The following is a 13,704-nucleotide window of genomic DNA, read 5'->3' as shown; positions in this document are numbered from 1 at the left end:
AGGGATGTAGTAGGGATGGCGAAAACTAAACATTTTCTTGACCGACCACCGAGCCTCATTAGCCGGTTGAAACCGGTTAACCGATTAGTTTAAAATATGCTGCGCTATTTGAAATAACAGCCGCGAGCCGCGCCTGCAATTTCGCAACTCTGTCGCATCTCTCTGCCGCTCTGCCTCCCGCTCTCAGCACCAAGCTTCAGCAACGCCCTCCGTCAAGAGTTGCCGCCGAAGCCCCGTGTGAATGCGGCGTCACACACACACTGTCCCGGCGCTTATTTGTAATCGGAGGACAAATGGCTCCTTAGTTTCGAAATGGTTTGGGTACAAGGTGATCGCGTTGAAAATAAAGGCATTTGTCTAGCGTTAGAAGCTCATTTGAAACATTGCCGCGGCTCATATAAGAAAATGACAGCTCCGAAGAGACGCCGCTTTAGTTCGAGGTAGTGCTAACAATAATAAAGAAAGATGATGATCAACACCTTATGTGTTACCACTGAAATGTAGATGTAATATATTTCCAAATGTAAGCCCATCTTATGCGGAATGTTGTCTAATAGACTGCAACACGATAAAACCAATGGATAAAACAGGCACCTTCAGAATGCGTAAAAGACGCACCGGCCAAGGCAGGTCTAACTCACTGTGTGCCTTCTAATTAAGCACTGTATCTCACAAGTTGCAACTTACATCTGTGTCGTTCTTTTTGGTGAAATGGTCCCACACACTACTTTTCTTTGCACGCTTCATACTGTCGTCTGCCCTGACTCTAACCGCAAACCTTTTGAGCGCGCAAACCCAAACGCTGTGACCTCGCGCCAAATGTTTTTATTGGTTTATTAAGTACAAACAGGCGAGTTATGAAAAATTGAGTGTGAGGGATTTGTTCACTTCACACAAAGATTTTGGAATGAGATGGCTAACTGTAGTAGCGTTTAGTCCACTGTCTATAATAGCCTAATTTAGAGAACTTTTTTTTTTTAACCGACAACTTTGATCGGTTAACGTTGATACGGTCAACCATCGGTCAAACGGTCATCGGTTAATATCCCTAGGATGTAGTCCAAACCGGCCGTTCACTGTAGGCTTTGAAAGGGAACTTTTGTTAGATAAAATATCTCGCTTGGCATTGAACTTTGAGCGTTATAATTTTACAGGTATTATTTATGCTCTAACAGCAACATTACACACTAACTAAAGTTTGAAAAATGGGATCACGAAGAACAGGACCTTTAATTTACTACCTTTATTTCCATGACGATGAGGAGTTGACACCAACGTCATCAAACGATAACTGTGACCATATAAACATGCAATATCATTGATGAAAAACTAATATCATTGATGATCAAATATCATTGATGAAAAACGTAACTACATTGTCACTCTGTGTATTACATCATAAACTAAGGTCTAGTCCACACTTACACAGGTTTTTCCCTCCGTTTAAACAAAAAATTGCGTCCACATGATAATGCAAAAACGCTATGAAGTGCTGTCAAGAGCATGCCAAACCAACTGGTGGCAAAATAACCCTGACCATAAAGCCATGTTGGCCTATCAGAAGCCTGGAATTTTTTTTATTGCCAGTTCCGGTTCTGACGCAACAAGCCAAAATCTCTGGTTTCACTGTCCACACGACAACACTGCAACCAGAGTTTCTAAAAATGTTCACCCTGGCAGAAGTTTTCAAAAAAGTTTGGTTTCAGTGTCCGGATACTGCGTTTGTGTGGACGAACGGCCAAACCACAGCTTTTTCTTTTGCGGTTTTGAAAATACCCGTGCTTGTGTGAACAGGGCCTGAAAGAGAAATTGTATATCATATTTTCTGACTGTTTACTTTTTTTAATAATATACCATACTTTCACCCAAACTGAATAATTAAAAACAAGTTTAAATCAAGCGGCAACCTCCCCCAGTTTCTCTTGAAGCCAATACGGAAGTGACTTAAACTGCAATTCATCGACTGGCCACTAGAGACAGACTCCAGAAGGGAGCAGAATCTCATTGAGCCCCATGTTAAAATGCCCAACTTTACAGCAGAAAAAAACATGTTTACAGCCTGGAACAAATTGTGTGAATTGTGCTTTTGGTCTATACGGCTAGTTCTGTCCTTCATGACAACTGTGAGGGGGAGTGAATTTTTTTATAACTCATTCGTTTACATTATATAAAGCCTTAAAGTTCTGCATAATTAAGGGCGTGGCCAGTTTGAGTGACAGGTGGATAGCCATTTGTCTACTGTCTGTTAGTCATCACGTCACCTCAGCTCCGCCCACATCCCACCTCTTTGCCCATGTTCTGTTATCCGGGAGTGACGCGCAGCCAAGATGGCAACGGCCAGCTCGTCCCTACTTTACGCTTCAAAACTGCTCTTCAGAATCCTATGGGTGACGTCACGGATACTAAGTCCATATTTTTAATATGATTTAAATGGGTAAATTTTCTATAAATATTTTGAATTCTTAATTTTCTTTTCTGGCATACTCCAGTTCTTGTTAAAACACACTAGACATGCTCATGCTTATGTGCATTTTGATCACTTTTTGGGTAAAATTATATTTATTTTGTCCTTCAAAAGTGTGCTTTCTCTTTAATTGAGCGTCAGCAGTGCAGCAAAAATAGACTCGGCACCGAAACCCCCGCTTCACTGCTGCTCACGTGACGCTCCTGCTCCCGGTGTGAATGCACTCATTGCTTAACATGCACGCCGGAAAAAATATGTGCAGCTCACACTTGCGGTGTGAAACGGCCATTAATCTTTGCAGTCAAAACAACAAGTAAACTGGGGTTCAGCAACCTCCATTTGAGATTCTGATTAAACGAAAGTGTCTTTCAGACGTTCTCTGTTCTGTCACGAGCCGCTTGCGCTGTTTTCTGTGTATTAATCTGCGATCAAACTTCTCAGTGATGAACTGTAATAAATCCAAACATGAATCTCTCGACTATATTTGCAGTTGTGGTTGCTGAATAAATGCACTGTGACCATTATGCAGCATGACAAAAACGTGACTAAGTTTTCATTGACTAAAACTAGACTAAAATGCTGAGACATTTATTTGACTAAACAAAACTAGGACTAAATATGATAACTAGAAAGTACTTTTGGCACAGGACCAAGACTAAATAATAGACTAGCTAAAAAATAGCTGACAAAATGAACTCTTTTCGTATGTTGTGCAGTTCACAAATGCCTGTTACCTGGTTCGGAATATGCCATTGTTTTTCTATGTGAACGCGCTAGACGTACGCCTTTAACTGTTACACCCGCATCTCGCAACGTGTCTCTAGACGAGGGATCATGTTTTTAACTGCAACAAAGTTTTTCTGTGTGGATGGCACCTACACAACGATAGTCTGACAGGTCTTGCAAATCACCTGGCTCTTTGATACATCATGTCTCATGTATCCAAAATGTTCCCAAACCACGGATGTTGTTTTAAAAAACAATGTTTTTATCCTGCCCTGAATTCATCTTCCCTGTTTCTGTGCTTTCTCCCATAACAGTAAACCCGCTCTGTTCTGTCCTCTCGTGCTGGATTCAGATTGCACAGATAGAAATTGTGCATTCTCGCATTGTGATTTTTATTTTTTTTATTTTTATGATTTCGATGAATTGCACAGCTCTAATTATTATGTATTAAAAACACAATTTTTGTCAATACAACAGTGGCATTGTTTAGCTATTTGTTTGTTGCATATTAGCGTCACATCAGAGAATCTGAGATTCATAATAGTTCCTGATAAATTACATAATTGATTAATTGTCTGATCACGATTATTCATTTTAACTGCTATTATTTGAGAAAACCGCAATAATTGTGTTTTTTTTTTTAATTTCTATCACAATTTTGCCACCCAAATAAGGGAAATTGAAGCGCTCAAGGAAATGCCATTAAATGCATGATATCGTGTCTACTTTTCTGGTGTGGTAGAGAGAAACAGTAGAATCATAATCTAGCGGGGAATAAGAAATGTAAACCCTGTTATAAAGTTCACAAAGATAGTGAAAGATCTAACATTATATATGAATCATAATTATTTAAATATTTTGTATTGTTATATTATATACGATTCCAAGTAAAGAGATCACATATTAGGCAAACACTGTACGTGGCATAATCAAATTATTTGTATGTCAACTCAAAATTCATTACAGGCCTTTGACTCGTCCAAAGCCAGCTACTCTCATTTGGTGTTTTCCAGTGTTCAGTTTGGACCCTGTGTGAAACATGTCATTTCATATAGTCCTCCAGACACAAGCAGTTATTTGTCAAAACTAAAGCGTCTATTTTTACTTTTATAGATTGATGTCTTTACTGTAATTGTCATGTCACCTTTATTTCTATAATGCTTTAAACAATCCAGCTTCAGTGTGATAACACAGGAACATAATCAATGCTGCAAACTTAATTAAATATGAGACAAATTAAAAATTCTGTGTGTGTGTGTGTGCAGTCCAAGTGGATCAGTGCTGTCCTGCCTCGAGCAGGTGAAGTCTTACCTGCTGACTGATGGCACCTGTAAATGTGGTCTGGAGTGTCCTCTCATCCTACCCAAGGTCAGTACTGATGTTATATGGCAGATGCACAACTGCCCATTTCACAAACACGATGCATACACTCTCTGGACATCTTCTAAAAGCCACATTATTACATGGCATAGCATAGACATATACATGCTATTACATGGCATAGACATTCACATTGTCACTTATACTAGTGTTGATGTGGAGGATAAATCACTGCAAGATCAGTAGATACTCCTCCATTCCTCAAACTGCAGTATTTCATGTGTTCATTCACTGCTCGGTTGAGCAATGAATCACTCTCTTAATTCATATTTGGATCGCAAAATGGTCTGTTTATGGTAGTTTAGTGTGTAAAACAGTATCAGATACTTGAGAACACAGAGAGCAAAAAGAGCACATTCGAAATAAAACAAGTCAACTTTTTTGAAAGGTAATTTGTGTCATGAAAATACGGGGCTGTTTAGGCTAAAAGTGTTTTTGTATCCGCCTGTGGTGTTTTTCGATTTGTTTCCTATGCAAACTGCTTCCCTGTTTTTTCTCTGACACTAGTGATGCATTTAATAGGTTAAAGGAGCAGTTCACCCAAAAATGAAAATCTCTCATCATTTACTCACCCTCATACCATCCCTGATGTAAACTTTCTTTCTTCGGTAAAACACAAACAAAGATTTTTAGAAAAATAATCCAAAATAATTTGAGGTCTGACTGTCCTAGATGTGTTCTCAAGTTCAGCTTGACATAAATGTAATGCGGAAGAACAGAGGACCGTCACTTCTCCCACAAGCGTCACAACTCGCTTACTTCACAACATCCGTCTCATGAACGCTCGTGTGATCTTGATTTTCCAAGCATCAAACGAGCAGCAGCCATTCAGTGGCATTATATGGAGAGGACTCTCAGAGATGGATTATTTTCCTAAAAGTCTTTGTTTGTGTTTGTCTGATGAAAGAAAGTCATATACATCAAGGATGGCATGAGTGATGAATGATTCAGATCAGATCATAGTGGCTGTGTCCAAAATCACATCATTTCTGACTAGGTACTTATTTTGATTAATTGCTTTGCGACTGATCTATAAAGTATGAATGTAATTCGGACATACTACTCTGGTCACATACTGTTTTTCACCTACTATATAGTAGGGAAGTATGTGATTTCGGATGCAGCCAGTATGTCATTGATTGCCCGTGTAAATTCATATTTTAGATCTATGCATCAGGACTCATGCTCTGGTCAGAGTCAGTTGAGTTTGATTTTCTGTGCAATTATGTCCAATACTTGGACATAACGTGTTGGCATTGTCACGTGACCTACAATTTTAATGCCTGCTTTTTTTTCTGTAAATACTGCTTATTCCAACATATTACTCATTTCACGCATACTGTATACTGTATTAGTAGGGAAATTTGTTTATTTGGATGTAAGAATAACTTCCAGTGGGCAGTGTGGTATCATTGCTTTTGAGATTTACTCGCCTCTAAATGTTACAACAAAGCTAACTGTGACTTTGACTAAACGCAGGCTTGCTCTGACAATTGTTTTCTTAGGTTTTCAATTTTGATCCTGGTGCGGTGGTGAAGCAGAGGACTGCAGAGGATGTGAAGGCTGATGAGGATGTTACGAAACTTTGTATCCACAAGAGGAAGCTTATCGCTGTGGCGACGCTGCATAAAAGCATGGAGCTGCCGCCTCCTTCCCTAACACTCACCAGTCCTGGTGGAGGCACAAGTATGACTTCTTATCGGATAACAGGAAGAGTTGTATTTGAACATTTAAAGTGCCACTGTTATGTTATCTTCTGGGTATTCTCTTTCATGTAGTGTGTAATGGAGCTGTTTGTGAATGTAAAAGGTCTGCAAAGTTTCAAAGATCGATAAATGCAGATAAATTAGTTATTGTCTCATAACTCCAGAAGAACTGATTCAGAAGAACTAAAGAAGTGATTCTGAACTGCCCTCAGTAATTCTGGTCTTACTTCCTGCTCATAACAAATTTGGTGATATGTTTTCGACACAAGCAGTCGACTAATCACAACAGACTGGGCCATCTGACCAATCAGAGTAGAGTAGCTTGCAGAAAGGTGGGGTTTAGAGAGACCTTTCAAACCATACAGACACCGTAAGAAAAGAGCTGATGCTGCAATGGATATTATTAGATTTAGTTTTTTTGACCTTGCAAGCATGTGAACTTGTTGTAGGAGACTCCAAAACAAAATTAGCAATCTTTAAAGTAGGGGCACATTAATATGCACTTCTATCCACAAGCACTTTTTTTTTTATGAATTATGTTTCCCCCTTTTAAACTTGTGCATGTTTTATTCCTTAGTATTTGGTGATTTTACTTTGCATTGCAGCAGAGGTTCCTAAGATATAAATTAAGTAATGCTAACCTTTTGATAAATATAATGAGTGTCACAGAATATCACAGTTTATCGTAAATAACAACCAATAGCAATCTCACCCCAGTTCTAGCTCAAACCCCTAGGGGTTCATATACCCTCATTGGGAAAACCTGTAGTACACCAAATGATTGACAGCGACTCTCTGTTTTCCTGTAGGTGTGACCTCCATGACCCCTACTGCACAGCCTCGAGCAATAAGGAATAAAACCCACGAGGGCCAGCCAGAATGTAAGAACCCGTTCAAGGTGATGATGGCGCCGGGGCAGCGACACTTCTCTCCGGATCTGTGCGGCCCGCAGCAGCAGGATGTTTTTCCTGTATACTCCAGGCAGAGACTGGCCAGCGGTGAGCCAGGGCCCAAGTCTCCGTACCGAAGCGGGCACGGAGGCATGTTGAGCCCACCTTCGCAAGCCTTTGGGGATGGTTCTCTGTCCCCAAGAACAGATGCTATTGTCAGTCCCGATGGGTTTGTGCGAAACAACCCCTGTGGCTTCCAGGGCACCGGCAGTCCCAGCGCCATCCACAGCAACAGCCGCATCCCTTTGTCTTCTCCTGGGGTCATGATGCACGGCTCACCCGCCACCCAGTCATCCTGCGTCATGGCTGGAAGGACTAACATGCCTCTGTCCCCCCCAGTCCCCAACAAAAGCCCCATCATGAAAAAGCCCCTGTGCAACTACCCGCCCAGTATGGACTCGAGCAGAACTGTGTTTCACCACAAGGCTCCGTCTGCTCCCGCGCCCCCTCTGCCGCCTCCCTGTGCCCTGCAAAATAAACAGGTGAGCTCCGAGAAGGACCCTCTTGGCATCCTGGATCCCATTCCTAGTAAACTGAACCCATCCAATTTCCAGCCCAACGCCCACTCTCAGGTACCAATGATGAATGTAAACATCCCTCCTGCCATCGTCCCATTGCCGAGCAACCTGCCTTTGCCCACGGTGAAGCCAGGGCCGGTCGGTCACATGCAGAGGGCTCAGCACGGCACAGCCACATCCATCTCCCCGTCACCCGTCACCTCTCCTGTGCACATGTCTGGACCCGCCTTGGGCCGGATGGAAGTGTCTCCACAACGATCCCGCTCCTCGTCCACCTCCTCCGAGCAAGGCAGCTTTGCCGTTCCCCCTTGCGGCACTATGAAGGTCCCGCCACGCTCGCCCAGGTCCTCCATGAGTTCGCCCCGACCTGCTTTGCCTTCCAGCCCATCTGGCAAGCCGGACGGTCACCACCAGTACAAAGAAATGCCCACCCAGCTGCTGGCAGGGATGAGTAGCAGCATGAGCAGTCAGCACAACCCCATGTATCCCCCCGCCTCAGGCGGCACCGCACCGCAGAAGGAACACCCGGGCCTTTTGGGAATGCCACTGAACCAGATCCTTAACCAACACAACGCTGCCTCTTTCCCTGCCAGCAGTCTCCTCTCAGCTGCCGCCAAAGCACAGCTAGCAAATCAAAACAAGCTTGGAGGAGGAGGTGGCGGCACCTGCGCAGGCAGTGCAGGGGCGCCTGCTGGGCTCTCTTGCCCTCTCGGTGCGGCTGATACCAACAGGGCTGTTGAAACTCACAATACTTTAAATCCCATGTTGCCACCCAACCCTGCCATGATTATGCCCAGCAGCGAGGGCCAGAGTGGGCGTGCGGCCCTTCGGGACAAGCTCATGGCACAGCAGCGTGACCCTCTCCGCAAGCGCAAGCATCCTCCAAACGCTGCCAACCACGAGAACAATTTCTTCAACATGGCTGGCATGAGGACGCCCTGCTCTTCCACCGAGCAGATGAGAAAAACCGCTCGGCTGCCCACAAACACATCAATGGCTCAGTTACTCCAGTCTCTGAGCAACCACAGCACCCACATGGTCAGGGGCAGAAACCCAGGCCTCGTGAGTCCCGGTCGTGTGCACTTTGGCGAGGGGGTCGTGACCTCTGGTGCGGTGCCTCAGAGCGCGCAGGTACAGCAGCGACTGCATGGCCAGACGGAAGCCATGCTCTGCCCCGGTGTGGAGTCCCAGAGCCAGTATTCAGGCATGATGAATCAGATGCAGGCTACAGCGATGGGAAACTGTGGACCCGTGAACCAAAGCGGACAAGTTCCTCTCGGAAACCATGTGATGGGACATGCGAGTTCTCACTTTCAGCAGCGGATCCAGCCAAACGTCAGCTGCATGCTGCCCAGCAGCAGTGATGCCTGCTGCTCACAACCCATGACTGACACAGGTAAGGAGAATATCGAGCACTTGATTCTGTAGTCGTGTTCTGGTTGCATCAAAATGGTGTTGAGAAATCTCATGTGGTAAAGATTTTGGGTTGCATGATTTTTGGTTTCTTTCACCTCATTGGATGTTTTAAATACCTTTTTATTTGGTAACTAGTAGAGCGAAAAGACATTGTTGCAGCTCCTAATTACAAGGCCAAAAGAAAAATAATGTTTCTAATGATTTGGAAGCAGTTCACATCACTTAAAGGGTTTGTTTACCCAAAAATGAAGATAATGTCATCAATCACTCTCCCTCATGTCGTTCTAAAACCATAAGACTTTTATTCATCTTTGGAACATGAATGAACATGAAAAGATCTTTTGAATAAAATCTGAGAGTTTTCTGTCCCTCCGCTGAAACTCTTGATGCTTCAAAACGTTTATAAAAGGTGGTAAAATAAATCCATTTGAGTCGAGTGGTTTAATCCAAGTGTCTTCTGAAGAGACACGATCGCTTTATACGTCACATCATGTCTCTTCAGAATATCTTCACTTTGATTAAACCACTCAATTCATATGGATTTATTTGACCACCTTTTTATGAACGTTGAGATGTTTTGAGTGAATAGACTTTCAATGGAGAGACAGAAATCTCTCGGATTTCATAAAAAATATCTTTATTTGTGTTCCGCTGATGATTAAAAGTTTTATGGATTTGGAACAACATGAGATTGTGTAAATGACAGGATTTTCATTATTGGGAGAACTAAGCCTTTAAAAAACAATGACTGTTTTTTTTTTTTTTTTGTGGCGGGGCCAATGAAAATTTTTGCAGGGTAAGTAGAAATCAGAAAAAAATCCATGCAGAGCCCTGCTACATTTAATATTGTAATTAACACCTTACACATTGAAATATTATGATGTTATATTATGAATGCTACTTAAATTAAAAAATGTTTGGCTGGCGCAGAGCCAGAGACAGACGTGCTCAGTGCTTGTCACATATCACAACTATTCAGTGTTTTCAACCACATAATATTTATTTTAGGTTTCAGACATAAGTACTAGCAAAAAACACACACTGATGTCTATGGAAGCGGCAATGGCAATCCTTTCAGACAGTTATAATTTGACTACGTGTTTTATTCATATCAGATACACATATACTTAACTATATAGTTTACTCTATTCTTCTCCTAGTCCAGTGGTCACTTTCATGTATTTTGTGAGACGAGGATGAATTTATGTGATGTAAATCCAACAGATATGATTTTCTCAGGCGCAAACTATCATGCCATCGCGCATTATATATAAACTAAAAATTCACTCACAATTCCATTCACTCACACATATTTTGAAAATCAGAATATAGATAGTTCATGACATAGTTAACAAGTTTGTGAATATTTTGAATAAAAAATAAAAAAACACATAAAACCGATACAGCTGTTATACAGCGCTATTGTGGCTGCTGTGTGTCATGTAAGAAGCATGACGCGTCGCCATGGAAACAATAAAGCCATGCGTTTTGAAATATTTAGCCAGAGAATATGGTCATATTTCAAAATAAAGCTGAAGTTTTTTTTGTAGCATACCAAGAATACAGACGACTGCTGTTATCAGTACTGTAACTGTTTATTTAGTGTTAAATTAGGCCTATTGTTGAGTTAGGTAGCTTAGGTTTTATTGTGAATTTGTTAAGTAAATTGTGTTTTGTATCTATTTATTTATTTAACTATACTTTAAACTTTTAATAAATTGTTCCATTTAAAGAATTAAATTTTTTTTTTTTTTTTCAACAAGCCATTTTTTTAATGTCTTCCTCCTTGTTTTGTGGCTTTTTTTAAAGTATCGGTTTAGTTACTGGTACCGTTTTAAAAGTATTGGTTTGGCACTGGTATTGTAAAAAGCCCAAACAATACTAAACCCTATTCACTACTATATAAGATTTGTTGCCATTGATAAAACCATCTGCTAAATTCATAAGGCTACCAAGTTTGTTCTTACAATTGCACTTAATGGGAAAAAAAAAAAGATAAACTGCCTTTTATGTGATTTGTCTAATTTCGGAACTGCAGGATATTCTGTTCTGAATTTTTTTTGGCGATAAATCCCAGCTTCCTTATGATCAAGAAGCCATATTGTCACTTGTTCCTTTCATGAAACGGAAGCGGTTTCTGTTGATATGATGCGCCATCTTTTGATCAAATGCGGTTTATTAACTCAATCTATCCAAGTAAATTACATTGGGGGGAAGATTACTCAGGGAGGTGAGGTTATGCTTCACTTTAACAGTCACTATAGTGTGCCTTAATAATAATAATAATAACCGTTGTCTTAATCATCACAAATGAAAAAATTTGTTAGACTGAAAGAACTAAAAAAGGAAGTCCTCATTGCATGCATGCATGTAAAAGCACAGATCCAGTGCTGGCATAGCCTGTTTGTGTTTTGTTGGCCTGGGCACCTGTACTTGCACATTTAAAAATGCCCGTTATAATGCACATCTTCTTCCCTGACCTGTTCAGTGTGTATGTGTGTGTGTGTGTGTGTGTGTGTGTGTGTGTGTGTGTGTGTGTGTGTGTGTGTGTGTGTGTGTGTGAATCATACCTTGGAAAGCACTACCAATCATTGCACTGCTGTCTCCATGGCAACCTCCCCAGCAGCCGCTGGCAACAGTAGATCATACACACTGTCCGCACTGGGCCGTCATTCTGTGACACCACACACGGCATTCATTATGCAACACGACACGACTGTTATTTAGCACATGCATTTCACTCGATGTGCAGTGAATGTATTTGCAGGAGTTAAATGCAACCTTTAAAACCAGCACAATAAATGGACATTATGTGCTACCATTTATAGTGCCACAGCAGCCAGCCCAGCACAGGATTTTATACACTGATCTGCAGCTCTTCAAACTACGCATATGTTCATTTTACATGCCTCCGTTTTTTTTTTTTTTTAATAAGACAAACATTGCATTTGCAGGCTGGGCAGCTCAAGATCTAGCCTGGCTCCGCCCTCCTACGCACTTCCGCTCAATTTTCATTTTCCTTCAGTTCTCCGTCTGGGATTGCGGTATATTCTCTGGTTTTCTCCGGTCAAACTTTAACCGGTCCAATCAGTGAACAGAGGCAGTGGCTGAGAATGATGACGTTGATGTCGTGCGCTAGTTTGAGATGACATGCGTCACGACTAAACGTTAGCGATTGGTTATGGCAGATCCAGTAGTTTAATAATAATAAAAAAAAATGTGTGTAGGAGTCATACAAACATTACAGAATAGAAGGAAGATTGGATATTTTCTAATAAACTGACATCCCATAAATTTTTCTGTAATTTCACAATATTTACAGAACACAAGTTATTCACAACATATACAAAAAAGGATTGTGAACCAACACCAAAAGAAGAAAAAAAGGAAAAATATATATATTTTTTTAGGGGTACAGTACAGTCTAGTGGCCACTTTGCATAGTTTTTGCATTCAGTTTTAATTTTCCAACAATAATCCATGATTATATCTATTATATAATTACTCAAGTTTCCACAAATTCCTTCCATCTTTTCCACAGCAGAATCCCTTTTTGCTTTGTTAATTTTAAAGAAAAGGTAAGAATTTCCGTCTTGTATATTTCAATTACAACTGCTTTCCAGTCTTCTATAGTGGGTGCCGTAGGTTGGAGCCATTTGCACGTAAGGGCCTTTTTGGCTGCAACCAGAAATATTCTCCATAGGTATATAGATTCAATAGTTTTAAACTTCAACAGAGTTCCCGCCTTCAAGGAAGTTAATGCTTGTCAATGGAGAGTCGCCAGACTCTCTGTACAAATGAAATGTATGAGAGTCTGTAGGACCAGGCTACTCAAGATCCACTTTCCTGCAGAGTTTAGCCCCAACCCTGATCAAACTCCCCTGCCTGTAGCCTTCTGGTAATCCTGAAGATCTTGATTAGCTTGTTCAGGTGTGTTTGATAAGGGTTGGAGCTGAACTGGAAAGGAAAGTGGATCTTGAGGGCCAGAGTTGCCCAGCCCAAAGCAGAAACATGACGCTTGTATTTTTATTAAATGGAGCATGTGAATTATTCAATGAGTACCTGTTTATTAATTGAGTGCTGTTAAGTGTTTGATGACCAGTGTATACATTTCTAGGATGTGTTTGCTGTATATTCAGTATGATACACAGAAACTGTCAGTTTTTGCATATGGATGTCTGTAATATCTACAGCTAGCTATCTGTAAACTTTCACATTGACAGTAGCTCGGCAATACTAAAAGTTTGTAAATTGCTTACTGGCATCTTTGCTCATGGGCGCTCATTTCTGGAGACTGGAGTCACTGTTCGGTACATGCAGTCAGACAACGAATACAGTCAGTCACAGGCCATACACACTCAAATCAAGAATGGGGTGTGTGCAACGCTGTTTGCTAACTGCCACAACAGGAAAAAGAGCAGAAGAAGAACAACGCCTGTGCAAATGACTTGATCAAGTATTTGAGAGTCTGCGGAATGTGGAAAATTAAGTGTAGGAGGGTTGGGCTTAAAGGGTTAGTTCATCCAAAAAATGATAATAATGTC

At 41.3% G+C, this 13,704-nt stretch overlaps 1 protein-coding gene across 2 annotated transcripts in view; it reads left to right on the top strand.

Moving 5' to 3' along the window:
* Window positions 1–13,704, top strand: part of mbd5 (methyl-CpG binding domain protein 5) — a 35,575-nt gene that overhangs the window by 8,917 nt on the left and 12,954 nt on the right. For both annotated transcript variants that reach the window (XM_079840956.1, XM_079840955.1), the window contains exons 3-5: window positions 4,456–4,558; window positions 6,076–6,256; window positions 7,086–9,140. In XM_079840956.1, the coding sequence (XP_079697082.1) occupies window positions 4,456–4,558; window positions 6,076–6,256; window positions 7,086–9,140 (2,339 nt within the window). The remainder of the gene's footprint in view (window positions 1–4,455; window positions 4,559–6,075; window positions 6,257–7,085; window positions 9,141–13,704) is intronic.

Source organism: Gobio gobio (genome assembly GCF_949357685.1).
Source record: "Gobio gobio genome assembly, chromosome: 17".
In the NCBI taxonomy this organism is placed as follows: domain Eukaryota; kingdom Metazoa; phylum Chordata; class Actinopteri; order Cypriniformes; family Gobionidae; genus Gobio; species Gobio gobio.
This window is presented reverse-complemented; position numbering and strand designations above follow the sequence as displayed.